Source organism: Mus caroli, chromosome 10 (assembly GCF_900094665.2).
Source record: "Mus caroli chromosome 10, CAROLI_EIJ_v1.1, whole genome shotgun sequence".
Lineage (NCBI taxonomy): Eukaryota > Metazoa > Chordata > Mammalia > Rodentia > Muridae > Mus > Mus caroli.
Window position 1 is genome coordinate 84,374,172 of NC_034579.1, and position 23,047 is coordinate 84,397,218.

At 41.0% G+C, this 23,047-nt stretch overlaps 1 protein-coding gene across 1 annotated transcript in view; it reads left to right on the forward strand.

Annotated features, from left to right (window-relative positions):
• The window catches only part of Anks1b (ankyrin repeat and sterile alpha motif domain containing 1B), a 1,052,697-nt gene that overhangs the window by 700,451 nt on the left and 329,199 nt on the right, over positions 1-23,047 (forward strand). The window contains exon 17 of the mRNA XM_029482977.1: positions 20,967-21,065. Within this exon, the coding sequence (XP_029338837.1) occupies positions 20,967-21,065 (99 nt within the window). The remainder of the gene's footprint in view (positions 1-20,966; positions 21,066-23,047) is intronic.

A 23,047-nucleotide genomic window follows, 5' to 3' on the forward strand; every position in this document is an offset into this window, starting at 1 on the left:
TATGAGATAAATTATTAAGACACAAAGATATTACAAGAACAAGATGAACTATAAAATTTTAGAATAGTTCTTATGTAAAATATTATTCAAACATTTAATATACTAGAACTGATGCTGTTGTTAATGTTTGAATAATATTATGCATGATTGTTTCTGATCTGGTTTTCTCCTCCCAATTTTCCTGGGAAGAACTGTGTTCTACACACAGAGCTTCACCAGCTGATCTGTATTACCAAAATCAAAGGACCTCTTCTGCTTTTTAAATTTTAACTTTCTACCTGTGACTGTTTCTTATTGGTATATAATATTTTGTGATTGGTCATGCTTCCCCCATGACCTATCTCATTCCTCCCCCGACCCCTGCTTACCCCTGCTTCTCAAATGGTCCTGCTTTTGCTTTCCTGTCTCTTTTTGATGTGCGTGTACAAGTTTAGTGCAGCTACTGGGTGTCTGTCGTAAGGGCCAGGTGATAACCAGAAGGCAATATTTCATTTCCCCTTCCTCTTTCACAGGCTTTCTACCCCGATCTTCTGTGACATGTCCTGAGCCACAGAGTGAGTAATTGGTAGAGATGTCTCATCTAGAGCCCAGCACTCAGGGCTCCCCTGTCCCCATACATCCATTCTGCTCTGACCACTGCCAGATGCCAAGAGAGGTTCCTCTAAGTCTCAGGGCTGCAGGAGTGACGTCAGCTGCTTAACTCCATCTCCATTTATCAGAGCATCACAGTAGAGTCCCTGAGAGGGCCTGCTAGCTCTCCAGCCAGAAGCTTTTAATCACGCTGGCAGAGGGTTCTTCTGCCACATTTACCACCTGGTTCATGCTCCCTCTTCATGAAAACCATTTCCTCTTGGCTCCTAAGACAGCGTACTCTCTTTCTCTCTCCCTTGGCTCATTTTCTCCTTTCCCTTTCCTCTGTCATGGAATTCCCCAGGTCTTTTTCTCCATAGGCCCTTCATTCATTCTATTTCAATGACAGCTACCAACCACCTAGATACTGGTCACCCACAAATTTACAGCTCCAACTTGAACCTCTCCTTAAACTTTAGCCTCCTCTAATTTCATGCTAAAATTTCCCACCAGTCCATAGCCACTGCCCAAGGAAGGCACGATATTCTTCCTTCACAGCTCCAAAAGCTCTGCCACCTTCTGTAGTCTGCGTCTCACCTGACCCCCTAACAGTCACAGCCACCGTTGACTCCTGCCTTCCACTCAAGCTAACCTTGAGCAGTAAGCAAATCTAGCCTGTTGTAACTGTTGCTGTTATTTTTATGTCACTATTCTGGCTGCAACTATCTAGACATCAGTGACTCCTGCATCATTTCTACAAGGGTTCTCTAAATGGGCCTCAATATCCAGCTTTATCCCTTCAAATTGCATTTCGAAGCACCACCAGGGTATATTCTCTAGACTGTGAATCCAGTTATCTCTTCCCTGCAGAAATGGCAAGCTGACTGCCAGAGCTACAGGGTACCTCTTATGTTCTGCTGATGTTTTAAAACAAAACAAAACAAAACAAAACAAAACAAAACAAAACAAAACAAAACAAAACAAAACAAACTTCACTGGCTCTCTTCCCTTCCCTCCCCTATCCCCTCCCCTCCCCTCCCCTTCTCTCCCCCTCTCCCTCCCTCTCTCTTTTCCCTCCCCTCCCTCCCCTCCCCTTCTCTNTGTGAGTTGTTTAGGAGCCCACACCCCGGCCTGGGGCTGAGAACAAAGCAGAGCAGGCCCAGGCATGCCAGGGCAGGGGCAGGGCTGTTGTTAAGGCATTCCTAAGAACATCTTGACTGTAAAGATGGAAAGGTATGCAAGGACAAACAGGGCTATATTATCTGAGTCAACACCATCTGGCCGGAACCTCCCCTCAATCCGAGGACAAGCAGGGTTATCTTGTCTGAGTCAACACCATCTGGCCGGAACCTCCCCTCTGTCTTATTATGTGAACAAAGATAAGCCCCAAGCCCACCGGAACAAAGTCCTGATGCCCCTTTTTGCTGACCTGTAATCTTTCTGTTAATGTTTAAATGAACCAATCCCGTACCTTTGTCAAAATTCCTCGTACCCCTTACCCTTTGCTTCTTTAAAAACCCCTAGCTTCCGAGCCCCAGGGTCAACTCCCCTGCCTCCTGTGTGAGGTACGTGTTGGCCCAGAGCTCTGCCAATAAAGCCTCATGCGTCTTGCATCAAGAAGGATTCTTGTGTTCGTGGGTGCTTCCTGTCCCTGGACTAGAGTGGGGGTTCCCATATCTGAGGTCCTACACAGGCAGGTATGGTGGTCCATGTCTAGCTCTTAGGGTGCTGAGGCAGGAGAATTGCTGTGACTTTGTGGCCAATCTTGGTTACAAAATAAATTTCATCCCTGCAGACTTGATTATATCATGTAAGTGTTTTACCACTGAGGTACATATCCAGGCCCTGTTCAGCTCTTAATATTTTAAAAATGGTTCTATATTGGGATATTCATCTACCAACTTTAAATTCACAACCAATCAAATTAATATAAATATTTTGCATTTTGATGGGTAGTTCACCAAATACAAAATAATAGCAGGACGGTGCTTTTTCTCTTAATGAAGTCACACATCTGTCTCGATTGCACCGCATTGAGGGGATGAAGCTTCAGCATCAGTTTTATTTTTATTTTTCATCTTTAGAGAGATAAGCACTGAGAAAACCTGATTACATAAATATGTAGATATAAGAAGTAGAAGGAGTTTTGTTACAGTTCTGCCAATCAATTCTTGGAGCGATGAGTTATTTTCTAAAAAAAAAAAATCATAGAGTCATCTTTGTTGAAAATTGCTTTTAATGAGTTATCAGCTTGCTACTCAGTAAAGTCTTTTGATTCTGTTGCCCAAATCATTGGAAGTCATCTGACTTGCAAAGAGGCTCCTCTTCTGAAAGGTATTCATTTAGCCCGTCACTAGGAAGCCTATTAAAAAGTATTATAAAGATGGGCTGTTATCTCAGTAGCAAAGAGCCTTAGGAAGAATAATCAGGAAGTCAGGGATGCAGGTGAGGGGGAGGGTCCTTGCCTAACACGCTTGGGGCCCCGGGTTTCATCCCCAGCACCTCATAAACCACATATAATCCCAGCATTGGTGTGCAGGGGTGAAGGCATGATGACCTGAAGTGCAAGGTTATCTTCAACTTCACAGCAAATCTGAGGCCAGTCTGAGCTAAAGGAGACCCCCACCTTGAAAAAACAAAACAAAATAACAAACGAAAAACAAAACAAACAAACAAACAAAACTACTAACTTGTCAAGTTAAAAGGAATGGAAATTAGTCATTTCAACTCCTCCCCCAAACCCACCCACCCTACCCCGAAATAAAAACAATTTAACTTGATTTCTTTTTATCCTNCCCCTCCCTTCCCCCCCCTCACTCACTCTCTGGTTTGATTAAGATTGTGGATTTTTAACTCTCAGGACACTCTTTCTTTTCTCAATGCCCTTTTGTCTGAACTGTAATTGATTCTCATGATGCTCTCTCCATTCTCTGAATTCTGATTAATTTGTACACATCACTTAGTAAGTATTATAGTCTCCCTGCCCAAAATGCCTTTCTTAATCGAGGCTGGTGTGCTTCAGGAATCTCTTCTCTGTACAGATAATCATTGATCTTGTTGCATGAAAAAGCAATCTATTAATGTGCTCGCCTTCTGCTCCTACCTCAGCTTTAGCCACTTCCATTGGCTTTGAGCTTCTTTAGGAGAGAGAATGTCTTCATTGCTTCTGAATTCTCAAGCTTCGCCAAGTCGATGTACCATGGTCTATACTAAATAAAGGTTGTGAACTGATGCAGTGAATGAATGAATGAATGAATGAATGAATGTGTGATGAAACTCCAACTTCAATGTCTCTCATCCTTATCATTTTTAATAAACTCTAGAAGCAAAACTGGAAGTTACATCTGTTTAGTTAATGGGCAGGGAAGAGCACCTCTGTTAGAGTTATATGACTCTCATGGTTTCCTTTTCTCCTTTTCTACCTATTTAAAAGGGTAAGGAAAAAGGTGCAGATCTCTAGTAATGAGTGGTGCTTGAATCAGTCCACCCAACCCGTGCTCCCTAACTAAGCTCAGACTACAAACAGAATTACAGAATGTCTCCCCGTGGCACAGTGGGCCAGAAACCAGGCAGTTCTGCAAAGCTTACACCTGGGAACATAGCCAGCTATATAATTTGCCAGTGTAAAATGAAACTATAGGACCCCTTATTCAAAAACAGAAGGGAGGGAGCCATTGGAACCCCTGTAAAGCTTTTTCTGTGGTCAGTATCTGGATTGCCATGGTAGTTCATTTATTTTATTTGCTGCTTAATCTTCTAAAAAAAATTAGAATTTTAACATGAAATTCACCACTTGTTTTTACATTGTGCAGTGCTACTTTCAAATGCAGACATTTAAATAAGCATCTAACTCTTATGTAATATCGCCAGAATTATAGTTATATTCTGGTTCTTATCCCAGGATGCCTTGATTTAGCCCAAAAAAGGAAGGGCAGAAACCTAGGAAGGTTAGAAGGAGGAAGGCCCCAGGCATGGAGAGTTGGCCTGGCAAACAAACTCAAACATCAGATACTTGTAGGGAGAATATAGCCCCTGAGGCACTTTGGACCGTGCCTCCTGATGCCAGGCCCAGGTGACAGCCTCCTCTGAACCCTACATCTTTCTGACAGATGCAGTACCTTGTGGGGGCAGGATCTGTGGAAGTCTCACCAAATATATCTCTTGCCCAGAAATGTATCACCCAAACCTAGAGCAGACAGGGAATCCATGTACTAAGATGATATCTGTGATTCTGGGTAGCACCCTGCTGCCAGTCTATCAGGTGCAAAGAGGGCCCAACACAAACCCTGTCTGGACCAATCCCCAGCTTTCTTCTGGGATGAAGAATGTAGCATTTTCATGACCTGGCATGCCTGCAGGAGAACAGGCAGAGTCCAAGGCACCAGAGAGCAGCAAAAAGGTTTCTGCTAGAATCATACTGGGGAAGTGCAGGAAGAGGAACCTCTCGTGGCATGAGATGGCGAGTCCCCAGACACACTCCATTGTCCCATCAGACTTCACTTACAAAACACAAGTTCAAAAGAAAAAAAAAAATAGGAAGAATTTCAAGGTAGTTATCACAGAGCATAAGCCCTAAGCGTGAGGCCCTGAGGGCCTGGGATTCCATGAAATACCCAACTAAATGCCTCACACAAGGCCACAAAGCAAGGTAAATGGCAGCGCTAGGAATAAGTCTACTTTTTTTCCCACCACACATGCTGCTTCTTTTAGAATAGACTATTTCTAGCAAAAACAACATGAAACTACAAGATTTACAGTGCTCTGCTTTTGAAAGGGAGGGAGGGAGGGAGAGAGGGAGAGGGGGAGGGGAGGAGGAGGGAGAGGGAGAGAGAGAGAAGGAGAGGGAGAGGGAGAAAGGGAGAGGGAGAGGGAGAGGGAGAGAGAGAGAGAGAGAGAAGAAAAGGAAAGCAGTTCCTGTGGGCATCCTTTATTTTTATCAATGTTACTTTATGGTGTATAAAGCAACTCATTGTATCACCATATTGCTAAAATGTTACCCCATTTTACAGATGGGGGAAACATTCGTGGATCCCGAGGACAGCTGTGCATGAGACCAAGACTGAATCCTTACCATTTTATTATTAATCCATAGTCCCTAGAATGAAATCATGGGGAATATGACAGTGAAGGCCACCAAGCTGGTAGAGCAAACCCCACCATCAGACCCCACTGAAACAATGGCATGTGAGTAACACTTGTCTCGACACCACAGGCAGCAGAGTTGGGAAGACTGTTCCAACATTTATGTCCCTGCAACCTAGGCAGCCACAGTAGCTCTGCCACTTCTTGGGTCATTTCCCTCAAGCTATGGCTTACCTCTGTGCTTCTGTCTTCTCTACAGTTGGGGTGATGGTGATAATATCTGTTTTATAAAATTGTTCTGATAATGGCAGTGCAGTTGACTCTCGGGGATTAACAGTTGTTGCCATATTATCAGCCGAATTTCAGTCGATGTGAATATTTTGGAGCCCCTCTCTCAAACTGACCAGCCATTTGAGGAAAGTGGCTCTCCCTACACCCCAAATAAGAAGAATCAATTAGTCTTTGAACAGTGTGAGTATATGAGTACTCATACACTAGAACCTCCAGATGTGTTTGGAAGGAACATCTGGTTCAACCCTCTTAATATTCAGTTGAGAAAAATTAAGACCTAAGGAAGTTGAATGATTTTTTTCCATGTTTATACAATTAGTTTTTTTTTTTCAAATAAGCCAGCACTCTTAATTTGGTGCCCATTTCTAAGAAATATTATTCTGTTAGATAAAACATAACCTCATTATTGCCTTTATTTTGAAATACTGATTTTTTTCATAATGTGGAATGATTATGAAGAACAGCAGATCCAGTATATTTTGAGTTGTTCTAATTAATCCTGATGATCATTATCGTTATTCCGTGAAAAATGATTTCAGTTCATTTGCTCTCCCTGTACACGTACATTGAAGAATATACTGGTATTATTCTCACAGTATGTTCTCTTTCTTCTGCCGGATAGGAAATATTTTTTGAGCCATATGGGATCCTAATTCTCTGAATGCTTTTAGATTATCAGATGTCTCAACTGACAGTCCTGGATAGAAATCAAATCATGAGAATTTGCAAAACTTGGGGGGAGAAAAAGATTGAGAACATGTTGGTGTTATGGTGTACCAGCAATTCCATTGTTATCTTTCCTTCAGTTAGAGGAGAAAAACCACACATCGGGCATCCTGCATATTGGAGTTTGCTGCTGGAGCTTTTCAATGCACACTCGTGTATGCCAGTGAGCCTTCAGCTGCATTCTGTTATGAGCCTATACTTCATGCTTGCACATCCATTCAATGAAGCATGTGTGCTATTTGGTTCTTAGACAACAAGAACTAAGGGAGAGGCAACAATAATGAATCACGTTCCTTTCTCCCAAAAAGCTTGCTGACCAGCAAAGGAGACAAGAAATCTAATACCCAGGAGAAAGAAACCAAGGATTCTGTAACTGGTTACCACTTCTTCAACCTAATCATGATGTGCCTATGTTTAAACAATGTATACTTTAAGTTAATATGAAGAATTTCATGATGGTTTAGATACCAGTTGAATATTATAGAACTTTTTCTCTAGCTCCAAGTCTAGTTTTTCCTTTTTTTGGAAAAAAAATTATTTATTTTATGTATGTGAGTATACTGTTGAACTCTTCAGACACACCAAAACAGGGCATCGGATCCCTCCCATTACAGATGGTTGTGAGTCACCATGTGGTTGCTGGGAATTGAACTCAGGACCTCTGGAAAAGCAATCAGTGCTCTTAACCACTGAGCCATCTCACCAGCTCATCCAAGTCTGTTTTGTGTTGGCCAAGAACTCTTGAACATGGAGTGTGTTCATGCCCTGGGGTGTGGTTGATATGCACAGTGACTCTCCATTGGAGAAGAATGATTCTATCTTTCCCAGAAAGTATCAACTGCAAGTAACGTCTTCCATTCTTTTGTTTGTTTGGTTGGTTTGGTTTTGTTTTTTAGAGAAAGATAGAGAACATGAAATTGGGTGTGGAGGATAGTGGGGAAGAGCTAGAAGGTGTTGGGGGAGAAGAAAAACTATGATCAAAATATATTAAATATAAATAAATAAATAAAATTAAAAAGAAAAATTAAACAAGGGAACCTTTGATGATATTTATTATAGGAAAGGGTTTCCTTCTTTTTCTTTCTCTAGACAGGTTGATTGATGCTAGGCAAGAAAGGGTATAAGATAAAACAAAGAGTACTCTATATGTTATAGACATACACTCTATATGGCGTGTGTGCCTTGAAGGGACCTTCCTTTTGTCTTCAGCCTTGAGTCAAAAGTGTGATCATTCAGTCCCTAAACAGTTCTAAGGGCTTTTCTTGTCTGTGACCTTACCTCACTGTTGTGATCACTGCTCTAGTAGATCACCCTGCTTTCTGTACTTTGCTGGGACACACCATCTCCTCACAATCAGTCGAGGGCTACAGGGTGAGCATTTTCCCACCACCACGTCTTAAAACTGAAATGAGTCAAGGCAAAGTTTTCATGAAGAAAAAATATTTTCTTTTTTTTTAATCCAAAAGACATCTCAGGAAAAATAGCTTAAATACCAAACCCAAAAATAAGTATAGGGAAAAGTCAGGAATATTCATTCCACCAGCCAACTCTTTCTAAAGTATCAGCACCATTTATCTCTCACCAAAGGTGTCCTGGATCACAAAGGATCTAAACATGCCCTTTGACATCTCAAGAGCTCAGGGCACAGCCACACCTAAGGCCAGCCTAACCTACCAGCAAATGTTCTTACTGTTTCTGCCTGATATGTATAATGTGTGAACATCTCAAGAGTGGGTTTTTTTCTTAGTCTATGCTTCATGTATTGTATTTACAGAACACAATGATTATGTAGAAATATGCTTCCAGCTGAGCTCTGACTTTCTACAACCTCTGGATACCTGCGGTGGCAATGCTCAAAGCTACTCCCAGATATATATAAAAAAAAATAAAAAATAAAACTACTTAGTGCACATGTGGTGACATTGTATCCAGTAATTGTTAACTGAAACTGGAATTGAAAGGAAAAGGCTCCCACAAAAGTCTTTGCATAAGATTTCATTATTTCAAGCCAAAATGAGATGAAACCATGAAAAGAAAAAAATCCAGTACACATACATACATACACATATAGACACATGCACACACTCATACACACATACTTACACACATATACATACATACACATACACACATACTTGCATACACACATACATATGCACACATATACACACACATACACACAAATATACACATACCTACACACACACACACATCCTTGATTCTGACAACTTTCTTTTTTTATTCTAACACCCCTTGTTTGCTGCGCTTGTGTTAATCTATCCCAGTCTGAATACAATAAAATAAGGCAAACAGTACGTACCCATTGCCTCCTTCTCACCTGTTGCATGCCATGATCCATGTTCCTATCATTATTTTTACCAACATATAAAACTGTCCAGAGAAACACAGATTTTTTTAAAAAACGGAGAGAGCTTATATATTCAAGAATCGTTACCTCTTCCACAGCCCAGGCTTGCCTGCTTGTAGACATCCAATGAAACTATTCACAATGAGCAGTCAGTGCTGTAATGGGCACTCTCTCTTCATGGGCCTCTCTCTGTTCTCGTCTGACTTACCCTGAGGACAGTCCTTAGTACATCCGCATCAGCACAGAAACTCACAGAAAGTGAGGTTCTTCCTTTTCCCAGTGGGTAGAACAGCCCGTGTACAAACACAGTTCCAAATAGGCTCAGAACTAGAGCAGAATCAGCTGTGAAGTAGGAGGTAGCAAGGGAGAAGGGACTCAAATAGTGCTCACCACAAGGTAGAAATAAAATTGCTAGGACCATCAAGTATGTATAGGCATAAACTTTTTGCAACCCACCTTTAATAAGGGTTCAACTTCTCCTCTAGTCCACCATCCAGCAGAGTTATTGGGAGAGAAAAGTTATTAAGATGTGGGAGAAGTGGAGCTGTGTAACAATAGTTCTTTGGGGTCAAGCTCAATCTTCTTTTGATCTACAGTTCAGTCCTGTAGCAAACACTAAATATGACTCAGTAGCTGAAGACCAGTCCTCTGGGAAGCCAGACACCAAACAGGAATTGACAGCTACAAACCAGTCCTTTAAACAGGCAGACACCACACAGGAACTGACAGCTATAGACCAGTCCTTTCAGCAGACAGACACTAGGCACAAACCCGAAGCTGTAGTTCAATCCTGAATAAACCACAAGGCTCACCAACCAGCCTGAGGTGAGGCCTTGGGAACCTCACTAGTAGTTCATGGGCAAGCTTCTCTCAATGTCAGCCTCATCACAGTGGAGCTCAACAATGCTATGTAAGGTGAACTAATACATGAGTGTTGTTGGCAAAGGAGAGGCAGTGGAAACCAAACCAAGGCTCAGTGTTCATCTCCCTCTGTCTGTGGAGGTCATATCTATACTTCTTCATCACAGGTCCTTACATGTGTTCGCTATATCAAAACACCCTTTCACCTGTGTCTGCTCCAGCAAAACATTCTTTCCCATGTCTGCTCCAGCAAAACATCCTTTTACCTGTGTGCCCCCTCAAGTATGAATGTTTTCTACCTAATTGTTGCTAAGTCTTTGCCCATAATTTGTCAATTTAGAATCTTTGTCAAATACCATTCTGATTACTATACATATATGCAATGTGTTTTGACCAAATTCACTTCCTAGTTCCTCCCCCATCCCTTCCCAGATTCCTCCCATCAGGTCTTCCTCCCAACTTCATGTCTTCCTTTATTGCTATCACTGAGTCCAGTCGATGATGGTAGCATGAACATGGTGTAAGACTTGCCCACTGGAGCACAGGCAACCTACCTGGGGCTGAATCCCTGAAGAAAACAGACTCTCCTTCCTTCAGCAGCCAATAGCTCTTCAGCTAATGTGGAGCCTCAGGAGCCCCTCCCCAGTCCATGCTGGTATTTTGTCTGGCTCGATCTTATGCAGGTCTTGTACAGGCAGCCAAAGCCACTATGAGTTCATGGGTGCAACAGGTCTGCCGTGTTCAGATAACACTGTTTTTCCAGAGTCCTCCACAATCTCCAGTTCTTACAATCTTCCCGTCTCCTCTTCCAGGATGATCCCTGAGCCATGGGTTGTGGGGTGGGGCATGATAAAAATGTTTCATTTAGGCTAAGCACTTCACAGTCTCTTCTCTGCAGTTTGACCAGTTGTGGGTGTCTATTTTAAGCTCTGTCCACAACAAAAAGAAGCTTCTCTGAGGAACGTTGAGAGCCACATTAATCTATGGGTATTAAGCTGAGTATTTAGGGAACAGAGCCATGTGATACTATATCCATTTAGCAACATAATGATAATAGGTTCTGCCCCTAGGGCCTATGACCTACTGTGATGTTTGTCTTTACCACCTGGCTTTTCCCATTGGTTCAAATGGAAACTTATATTTGCCATGGGAATTTGATTCCCCCAGAGAAACCAATCCACATTGTTCTCTGAAAGGTCAGCTTTTGTCTCTTTTCCTTTAGATAGTTGATGTTTGTAAGGCATGTTTCAATTCGGGTTGTTGAGTTCAATATGTCACCCCATTGCTTCATGTGTTCAGTACACCATGGCCAGATTATCTGATTCCAAGTTTGTTGATATCTTCCAATTCTTCTTATTATAGTTTAATTATAATTGAAGTTATTGAGTATGACAAATCCCTGCATCACTCAGGCCTTTTCCTGCTTTCTACTCCAAAGTCTCTTCTTCATTGAGTAGACTTCTGTCTGTTCCTACGTATTTGGCACTGTTCCCACCCTGGTGCCTTTGTGCCTACTGTTGCTTCTGTCAGTGATGTACTTCTAATGGCTCTTCTCACCCATTCCTCAGTCCTTCTAATCATTTAAAATGCTTACTCAAGCTTTCCTGCCCAGTCTTTCCAACACAGGTCCTCTGTGTTCAGTCTTGTTTTATCCCAGTACTCTATTAAGTTCCTTTAGAGCAGCTCGGCTTTCTGTGTGAGCTTGAACACATCATCAGATTATTTGTGCATTACATTTTTACATTTTTGTAAGAAGGTTAATTGTAACAACTTTCAAAGTTGTTAGGGACAATAAAAAGGCAGAGTGCCAATCAGTGGTGGCACACGCCTTTAATCCCAGCACTTGGGAGGCAGAGGCAGGTGGATTTCTGAGTTCGAGGCCAGCCTGGTCTACAGAGTGAGTTCAGGACAGCCAGGGCTANTGGTCTACAGAGTGAGTTCAGGACAGCCAGGGCTACACAGAGAAACCCTGTCTCAAAAAAAAAAAAAAAAAAAAAAAAAAAAAAAAAAAAAAAAAGGCAGAGTGCTTAATGACATATAGTAAACATTAGAGTGCTAATTCACAACTTGCATGTTTTTATTCAATTATTTTCCTGTTTTATCCATTAGACTTTAACTTCTAATGGAAAAGGATCTTGTCTCTCATAGAAGAGTGTCCTGAAAACCCTGGGAACATGCCTGACACAGAAGAATTGCTCAAAAACTGAGTTGAATAAATTTGTGTTGACTAAATGAATGACTGCCCATTCTTGCTCTCTTGACATCTCTAGATTGGACTCTTGGTTCATCCTCAGCTTTCTATGACTTCATCCCCAAGGCTATCCAACTAAAAGCATGGTGTCAACTTAAGTTTCAATTGATGTATTTTTCCCCAGCAACCATATTTCCCGCAATACCACCTTTACACTTCAGAACAACTCATTTCTCCTCCTGCCTGTTTCCCTCCCTCCCTATCCTTCCTCGTCCTTTCATCCTGAATTTCTTTAAAATGTATCTGAACATATTTCTGTGTCAGAAAACCCCATCACCTTTGAATCTGGAGATGTGTATTTCCTGGGGACTGCCATCTCTGTGAGTTAATGAGTAAGTTATTAATGATTAGATTATCAACATTAGGAGCACACAATTGTCCATCCTCATGGTCACACTTCCCTTGGCTTAGATCACCCTTCGTGGAGTCCATAACTCACACCCTTTTTTTCTAGATTCTTAACCTAGTAACAAGCAACACAACCTCCTTGACTTTCTCCCAGATGCACCCCACCTTCCTTCATTCCAACACACTGTCCTTCTTCATTCTGGCTGGGAAGCGACCTAAAGGAGTCATGCAGACATGCCCCTGACCTGAAAACTTCTCCTCATCTGAACAGTTAAACTTCTGACAAGGGTTTACACACACAAGAGCTGGAGCCCTCATATCCACCTGTTGCCAAACTGATGCTCCAACATCCTGTGTGGACCCTGTTCAATTTCTGTAGTACTTTAGCCACAAGGACCCTCAGTCACATTTACTAAGTGGCTTGGCTTTGGATGATAATAATATGAAAGAACTAACTACTTGATCTTTCAGGGGGTATGTAATTTATCAGAAGTGTGTTAAAGAATATATAAAGAATAATATGGGAATTAATCCTGAACAATGTTACACATCTGTTGACTGAAGAAAACACCTGTTCCTAGACACCTGGTTCTCTTTCAGTAGAAAGTGAGGTCCTATCTTAGAGTCTGATAGAATAAAACACAGATCACAGATTCATCAGATGCTGTGCAAACTTTGAATGGTTTTGCATGCCCAAGACTATTCCCTCATCTATAAAATGAGGGTAATGCCAACTAGCTTACAAGATTCTTACAAGATTTATAATTGAATGGGCAATGTAGCGAATACCATGAACATGAACATCAGCTCTTAGTATTCCTCCACACCACTAGCCAAAGGAGTGTGTAAGAGGAGCCCGCTGGAAATATCAAAGCATTGTGTTCCTCCCCAAGCAAGAGCAGAATGTCCACACTAAGCTAGATGTTGCCCACCTTTCTCTTGAGAGGCACCAGGAAATAAATGTTCAGCATATTTGATAGAAGAATAAAACTCAGTACCTGCCAAGATTATGTACAGCCTACTCAAGGAAAAAAAATTAACTTCACAGCTTGTAATTGGAAAAGGACATGGGACAGCTGCTAACTGTTTTCCTTTCTCTGCTTTTGGCTTGTTCTTCTAATAGCTCGCCTTTAACACTCTGCATTGCAATGAGAGCAGAACAAGTAGATCTGGGGTGTCCTCTCCAACCCCAACCCCACAGTCAGACTCGGCATCGGGAAAGACCGTTTAAAGTATCTAATATCCCAGCAACCCCTTTGGGATGGTGTAAAACCAGCTAGACACCATGCTGCAAAAGAGAAGTTAACGCGCCATGCTTAGTTAGGGAACACTTAAGCCAGAAAAGCCTACAGGTCCCTGCCAGCCTGATTCCATGATTCAGTGAACAGAAAGGACCAGAGTGCGGGGGAGGGATGGGTCAGACAGCTTTCTAAATGATCTTCCACAGAGAGGGAGTCAGCTGCTTAAATGCCATGAAGCCAGACATCAAATACACTGGGGCACCTACTTTTATGTAATTTCATATGCCTCCTAAGTAAAATATATAAATGGCTTAAGCCAGGGCATGTTTTGTTTTGTTAAGCTGAATCTTTCCTTGCCTGCCTTAGTCACAGCGGAGGTGAGATGAGGTTAAGAATGAGACCAATTCACTGCCTGCTGTACGGGGAGGATGACTATCTGGGGTAATTTATGAGAACTGTGCCTCAGCTCCAAGTTAAGTAGGGTTGCTAGAAGAAAGAAATGCGAGAACATGCGTAAAGCGATCGGGATGGTGCCTAGCTAGCACATAGAAAGAATTCAGTAAAGTATGTAGTTTAGCTTGCCTCAACTACCACTTGTATAAGCGTTGAAGGAATCCAGTTCCTATTGATTAGATGGGTAACATCTTTGAAGCTGTCTTTTGAAGTGTTTTGTGTAGCTGGGTTTTCATCAACCCTGAAGAGGCAAGGGACTGGGAAATAGATGAAATGATCTTTCCTGTAGGTGAATCTGAGCCTGGATGAGAATGGGGTGTGGAGGACTCTCCCAGGGCAGTCTGTCTGTACCGTCTTTCTGTGTTTATGCATGTAACTGGAAAAAAAGTAAGACCACTCAGATAAATTTTGTTCACATCAACTTTTCTTCTTACCTCAAGAAGCTGTGAACTGGCGGCTTTCAAAGTGAAGACTAGGGGCTGGAGAGATGGCCCAGCAGTAAGAGCACTGTCTGTTCTTCCAGAGGTCCTGAGTTCAATCGCCAGCAATCACATGGTGGCTCACAACCATCTGTAATGGAATCTCTTGTGATCCTGAGCTGATCATAGACATGTGGGAAGGGTTATGATTATGTGTTGCCTATAACGTCTTAATTTTCTACTTTATCTATTGGATTAAACATAAAGTCTTCGTGGCATGCCAGGCAGGTGTCATCTTTCATATATGATATCTGGAGAATAAAATTCTAATTCCAGCTTCAAACAAAATTTTCACATGACCTTAAATCCCAGAAAACTTTTCATAAGCTAAAAGTATAGGTAGTCAGTTAAGCATATATAGAAATTCTGCGGCAATCAAGAGAGTACGTTATGGAGGCCTAAGATAGAGAGGCTTTGAAAGGGCTGCAAATGCTTCTAATGCTGTTCCTTTAGCATAAGTTAGAGAATTACACATGGAGGGAGCATGGAGGCTGCATGGTGGGGCAGCAGGTGAAACACTTGCCACAGAGGCCTGGCGACAGACACCGAGTTTCATCTCCACAACCCACAGTGAATGGAAAGTAACTCCTGAAAGTTGCCCCTGACCTCCACATGTGTGTCATGGCACACACAAGCACACATCACACACACTCACACCACTATACATCATCATCATCACCATCATAATAATAATACATAAAAATTGGAGCACACTCATCATATATGAGCATGAAATCTGTCACTTATGGCAATAGCTACTATCACAATCACTCAGAAAAGCCATGCACTGTATTTCTCTATAAACTGACACCAAGTTGGCTCAAAGCTGTAAGGAAAGAAGCTAAGATGTAGCATTTTATTCGAAGAAATATGATGTACACTGCTCTCTCCTCTAGTTGGGTTGTTGTCACCATAGATCCTCCCACCCCGCAAGCAAAACAATCAGAAAGCACTTCATTTCCTGTTAAGAAGAGAAATATTTGCATTTTAATTCATGAAAGGTGCAAGACCATAACATTTCTTTGCTGTAACATTTCTGTATGCTGTAAAGAAATAAAATACGTATGCTTTTCCAGTGGAAGTTTGTGAGAGATCAATGTTGTTGCACCGTATATGTACCCTGTCTTAAATATCCCATTGAAGTAAGGCCACACAAAATGTGAGAAGAATCTGACTGACCCAGTTATAAAGCAGACGCCATTTTCCCCCACCAACATTATCTCTCGATGTCTTCATCTTGAACCTGCCTGAAAAGAATAGAAACATTTCCTACCCCAGCGTGCATTAAAGAAGCCAGCCTTCCTGGGGTCCTCAAAGGTGGTTCCCCAGCACTTGATTTAATACGGAATGTGAAGTCAAAGATTCTAAATGAATGCAATATGTATCAAAGTTATGAAACCGCACGAACGAACTTCTCATGCTGTTCTGAGAGCTGGGGCCATCAGTGCGGACATCCCTGAGATATGATTTCAATAAATAGTTGTTGTATCTCTAATGGGCCATTAAGCACGAAACGCAACTACTCATTTCTGGTTGGTCATCTCAGTGGTCTATCTGAGCTGAAAACCTCCATACAGAACAGTCTCCCCATGGTCAGAGAAGCTTTGGCTTCAGCTACCGTGCATAGGATATTAGGTGACTTCTCTTCATTCTGTGATTTAGGAAGGTAATAAAGAGCCCCGGATCTGTCAGTTCTCATCAGGAAAAGGGCAGCAGCTGGAAAAACACCCCCTTTGATCGTGCTAATAAGTTGTTTAGTTACTGACTAGCAAATCCACTTTCTCTATGATTGCTTTCTCTATGATTGCCCCAAAACCACCTGTGCGATGTTCGGTGCTGCACTCAATAGCTTGTCTGTCTCGTCTGCACTTGTCATTCCATGGCACAGCTTTCTAACATCATCATGAACTAACACCACCCCAAGTGTGACAACTTCATAATTAATTGTGACCACAAAAATATTGGGAGGTAATTTGCTGAAGACACTATACTTAATATCCACGGACTATGACCAAATGGTATATAGCTAACTACATCCCGAGAATGATGAATATGTTTTACTCCTGGTCTCGTTTGCCCCATCTATGTGATTTGACTATGGTTTCACTGTCAGTAAGTTAGAGAAAACCTGACTAACAGAACTTGCTTCAGTGACAGACATGCTGGAAATCGGGTATTATCCAATACTGCAGTCACCAGCCAAGTTAGCCAGAAAGTTCTTGGGGTCAGGGTCGAAAAGAACCAACTGGATTTGGCAAGGAGGGGTCAGTCTTAACATTTGGTAGAGAAGTCTATGGTGCTCCTGCTCATTATGGGGGCGGAAAAGAATGGTGTCATGGGATGGTGAAGAGAGGGAATGTACTGGACTAGGAGGTTTAAGCAGAGGACTAGCAAGGAGCTCTGCTCACCAAACCAGTGATCGAGCGGTGATATGCAACCTGGATGAAGGAATGCAGAGCTAGGTTTATATTCAGCTTTTGTTAGGGGAAAAGAGTTAAGTTAAGCTGAAATTCTCTGTGTTAACAAATACAAGCAATAGAGTGAGCGTACACTGTGAGCTCCTTGGGCACAATGGGAATGCCTGTGGTCTGGACAGTGTAACTGTTACCCAAATGTAAAAGCAAATCATGAGAGTTGTAAAATCTTACTTTACTCTAAAAAGCTGTAAGAATTCATAGCACTACAAAGAAGGTATCCTGATAGCTAAGATTGCTCTGTCAAAAACAAGCAAACAAACAAGCAAACATTTTTTGAACTTCTTGGTAGTCATTTCTTTTTTTTTTTAAGATTTATTTATTTATTTATTTATTATATTTAAGTACACTGTAGCTGACCCTCAGACACTCCAGAAGAGGGCACCAGATCTCGTTACGGATGGTTGTGAGCCACCATGTGGTTGCTGGGATTTGAACTCTGGACCTCTGGAAGAGCAGTCGGGTGCTCTTACCCACTGAGCCATCTCACCAGCCCTTGGTAGTCATTTCTTAAAGCCAACTTTAGGTAGGTTCTAGATTCTAAAACACTAAAATGACATTTCAAAATACACACTCTATATTTATATATAATGATACCTATCAAAAGTTAAACATGGCTGAAATCATATTTTAATACATATTGATTAGTCTGCTTCATTTTGCAGGTAAGAGCCAAGAAATCTAAAAAAATATTATATAAAACTTAACTAGGTTTGCCTAACCGTACTCCAAATAGGTTCAAGCCACCTTACATTTTAAGCAAAAGAAAAATTGAAGATATATCAGGATATTGGGGGAGAGAGGTTATTCTTTGAATTATAGAAACAAGGAAAAGAAAACATTTTCTTTTTATTAGTATTTTTCATGACACAAAATAATTGTACATATTTGCCACTCACAGTATGATGTTTCTATTAGTGTGTACATTTGTCTAGCGAACAAAGAAGAATAATTGGCAAAATGAAAAATTCTAATAGTATGCCTCATTAGGGACATTGAGTCCTTTTCTTTGTATTTTCCAATTCATAAGGTACATTCTTATTGTTAGTATTACAATTCTCAACTTTCCATGTACTTTTAAAAGTATTTTGTGAGTATCCTATATGCTAGAAAATCTGACCCAAAGCATAGAAGGTTACTGTGTATTTAACACTCTTAAAATCTCAGACTTCTGTACAACTGTTCCAAAAGTCTCCTCCCTTATTGAAAATAGAAAGGACAGTATATGAATGCTGTCAAGGAAAGACAGTGGACTTTTGGGACTTAATTGTTGAAACCATCAAATTATTCAAATATTGCTGCCAAATTTTTAGGATTAACTGTAGACCATAGGCCCTACAAACCATAAAATCTTAATGATATGCTTGCTGATATACAAAGAAACTAGACCCCACATTTTGTGTGAGCTGAATGTATGGACTGGTAGTTCAGTCCATGGAAATCATGACAGTGGTCTAGCATGTTAGTGGCCAGTGTTGTGATTGTTGTTCTAATGTCCTCAAAGATGAAAAGTCAGACCGAGCTTCATATATTCCACTCAAGTTCCTTGAGTCTGTTTCTAGAAGCGATAATGACTTCTCAAAATGAAGTCGTTTCTATGCTCAGCCAGGCTCTATCGAGTGCACGTGGTGGTTTCTTAAGAGCAGTATTTCCTGTGGCACAGGGCCAAGACTGGCTTTACTTGCTTTTCATTAGCCTTTCCATTATCATGCTGCTATACACCGGGATCACTCTACCTCCGCAGAGATGGCTGGCTTAAGCATTGACACATCACTATGAGTAGGTGGACCACTTTTGTTCCATGAATGCCCATCTTAAATCCCTAACCGTGATACTGTTCAGATGGCTTTAATCTGCTAACAACAGTCAATTATCCATTTGTAACATAGTCTGATATTAGACTGTTTACATCATCTCTTCTACCCTTCCTCAGTTCCTATCTGGGGGAAAGAACTATCTGGGAAAACATCTAGCCCATCTCCTGCCCCCACTCTGAGTTTCCCATCTCTTCGTTCTGCAGGTCTGACCTTCAACTAAAACTGCTTGATGGTTTTCCATAGTTTTCTGCCTTCCATACAGATTACCTAAGCCAGGCCCATCCCATCCCTAAAACAACCATAACACCCTCTTAATGGTCTGCTGGACCCCAGGACTGCCCTTTCTAGTTTATTTTCTGTCACTCTGAGCCTCTCTAAGTACCTGGTTTTCTCCATGTTTTTCTGTCATTTCTCATGCTATGTATTTATAGGATGAAAGTTGGCCATTCAGACAAACAGCAATGCAAACTCTTGAATTTCCACCCAACCCTCAAGTCTTCAATCTTATATTTTTGTTTTAATGGAGTATAATCCCTGTGCTTGTGTATGGAGCATGTATGTGATACATGTATATAGTGGATAATGACCAAATTTGATTAATTAACATTTCATCTTCTTAAATATCATCCCCACAATTTATAAAATATTATATTCTTATAATAATTTTAGAATCTATAAAACTGTTATAGAATATAGCTAGTCTACTGTGTGATGCAACATTTTAATGAATTTCTCCCAGCTATCCCTTCATCCAATCTCCCAGCTACTTTTCATAGCCTTACAACCTCTTTTCTACTTCTGGCTTCTACCAATGAGTGAGAAAATGTGGTTGCCTTAGTTCATTTAGAATATTCAAGTCTTCAATCTAAAGTGAAACTCTATCCTGTGAACCCTGAAAGCCCGGAGCCCTTTAAGAGGCACCAAATGAGCAGTCTCTACTTTTCTGTTTCAAACACTGATCAGGGGCTTAAAATACTCACTTGAGAGGCATTTGGGAGTAGACTGCTCCTTGCAGAATGGGAGTTTCATTCAGCCTTTTCATCTTGTAGGGAGGGAAACTGAGGCCCGGTGGTAAAAATCAAAATGATCTTTCTAAATTTAGACTTCTATCATGTAACTCCCTTTTAAGGCTGCCCAGAGCTTTCCATGGTGGCCAGAGTGAAGATGAATTCATTGTGCCATACAGTGTTCATTTAGCCTAGCCTAGACTTACTTTTCCAACCTTGCCTTTTTTTTTTCCTCTCCATTTTAGTCCCATATACATGTGTTTTTTCTACAGGTTATTGCACGTGGTTTCTCTTTTGTCCTTCTTGTTTGGGGTCTTAAGCATAGTTCAGATATCTGGTTATACATCACCTTCTCTAAAAGTGTGCCCTTAATCCCCTCAGGATTTCCAAGCAAGTATCACATGGCACCTATTTGCAGTATGCAAGCATCGCATGATACCTGTTTGCAGTATGCAAATGGAGGGAGCAACTATCATCATTTGCAGACACTTGCATCTTCTTCATTGTTCCATCTCGGTGTTTTTAAGAATTTGACATTTGATATTCTAAAATGAATTATTTTTACTTTTAACCTGCCACGTACCTGTCAATTTTCCCATCAGCCCTCCTCACAAAATCTATTTTCAGATTAGTTTTTTAAAAATAAATGGATTCATTCACATCCTTCTAGAAGTCACTGGAAATCTTGAATGATGACTCTTCCTGGAAGCCCTTATACTTTTACAGGAATGGAATTCTAAGTCATAGGAATGACTCTTCGATGCAGAGAAGTTAACCATAATAGAAAGTCATGAGAGATGTACGGGAGGGAAGGTCGGCTCCCATACCCCCCCCACCCCGAGAGTCCCACAGATGACTTACTCTTCACACACACAAAGTTCAATAACTCTGTTTTTGTTTATAGAACTCAGAGAACTTGTCTAACTCTATGGAAAGTAAATTCTTATTGTAGCATAAATGGCTGGATCTATCACATGACCTTTCTGGTTTTATTTCAGGGAAGCAATGTTATGGAAGATCAGGATTTGTTGGAAATTGGAATCCTTAACTCTGGCCACAGACAGAGAATTCTACAAGCGATCCAGCTCCTTCCAAAGGTATGGGATGCTTCATTGGACTCACTCATAAGTAGCTTCTAATTGATGTATGGTCAAAGCATATAACGGTATAGGCATGGGTATACAGTACAAGCTGCTGCAGCCCATAAGAACAGTCTCAGATCCCACTTTAATCAGACACAAAAGACTGCCACAAGCTTCACTTGGTTTTAAACTGACCTGCAAGAATGCCATATGGCCACCACTACAGAGCAGTGGGACAGATTCAGAATATCTCTTCTGTGTGAGTCCTAACTCAGGTCTAATGACAACTTAAGGAATCATGTTGATTGCATTTAGAAAAGCTTCGTGAATGGTTTCCTTTTGCTGGCTATACATCTGACAGGATTAATATCAAGAATGTATATTTTAAAACTAAACAAACAAACAAACAAAACCCTAAACTCCCCCCACAAACCAAATAACCCAATCAATAGATGGGTTAATAGAATAGAGAGGTAGTTCTCAAAAGATGCCAGGCGTGGTGGCGTGCTCCTTTAATCCCAGCACTCGGGAGGCAGAGATGGGCAGATTTCTGAGTTCGAGGCCAGCCTGGTCTACAGAGTGAGTTCCAGGACAGCCAGGGCTATACAGAGAAACCCTGTCTGGAAAAACCAAAAAAAAAAAAAAAAAAAAAAAAGAGAGAGAAAAAAGATGAAGAGTAGATAGCCAACAAGTATGCAAAAAGTGTTGAGCGTCCTTCTTCATTGTGCTGGATAGTTTGATGTCAGCTTGACACAGGTTAGAGCCTTTGAAGAGGGAACCTCAATTAAGAGGGAGCATCAATTTAAAATGTACCCTGACTAACATACAGCCATAAAGAAGGCGCAGTTTAAAAGTAGATCATGAATCCATCTCATCCCACTGTGGATGGCTAGCATTAGGGAAACAAGCAACAACCAACGCTGGAGAGGATTCAGGGAAAGAAAAAATATGTATATACTAGAGATGTCTGAAGAACTCTAAGTCAGTATACTGTACAGATTCCTACATGCTGCAGCTATGGAGTCAGCCTAGGTGTCCATTGGCATGTGAATCAATTTGTTTTTGGTGTTGTATATAGATAGTATATATGCATAATAGAGTTTTGTTCACCATAACAAGAGATGAAAATTTATCATGATATGGAATGAATATAAAGGTAACTGAGATCATAATAAGCCAAATGAAATGTAGAAAGAAAAGTATTGCGTATTTTCTTTCATTTGAGGGTCCTAGAATTCTTTGTAAACTAAGAAGAAACTTACACCCACTCATACATCTGTGCAACATGAAAACGGAAGGGAATTATTGGAGTGGAAGAGACGATCAGCAGAAACAACAGGAAAGTGTGGTCAAAGTGCAGGATATTCTCAAAGAATTTGTCTGTACAAGAATGAACACTGTGTGCAATGAATATACACCAATAAGAATGTTGGGGTGAAAGAACATCATGTTCCATACGAAGCAATTCCAAGACTTAGCCTCTAGAGTCCCTACAAAGGACTTGCCTAATAACAAAAGACATAATTTGGAGAAGTCCACAGAGCCCCATGCCATCACATATTTGAAGTTGATAAGTTGGTTTTCCAGTCTAGATGTGATTTGTCAGACAGGTATCATTTTTTAGTGGAAACTGTGTATCCTAGCAACAGAGCTGACCTTATGTTTTCAGACCAGGTTTTAAAGGAAGAGGTAGGATGTAAGTACCAGGCTTACAAGGTAGGTAGGTAGGATTTTAATTGGGAAGGGAAGGGAAAGGCACTTCAGGAGGCAAGAAGGAACTGGGTAATTGCAGGTGTTACCCAGGTAATCACTTTCTGGGAGCATTTGGGAAATAATTAGTCATTTAGAATCCGGTGGGATCAGCACAACAATGGGAGTGTTCTTGATGCCAGTGAACAATATGGTGAAAATATTTAAGTTGGTTTTATGTGCATTTGCCATGGTTTCTAAATTCATCAGAATAGAAGAAAATGCAATGTGCTTAAAATAAGTGAAAA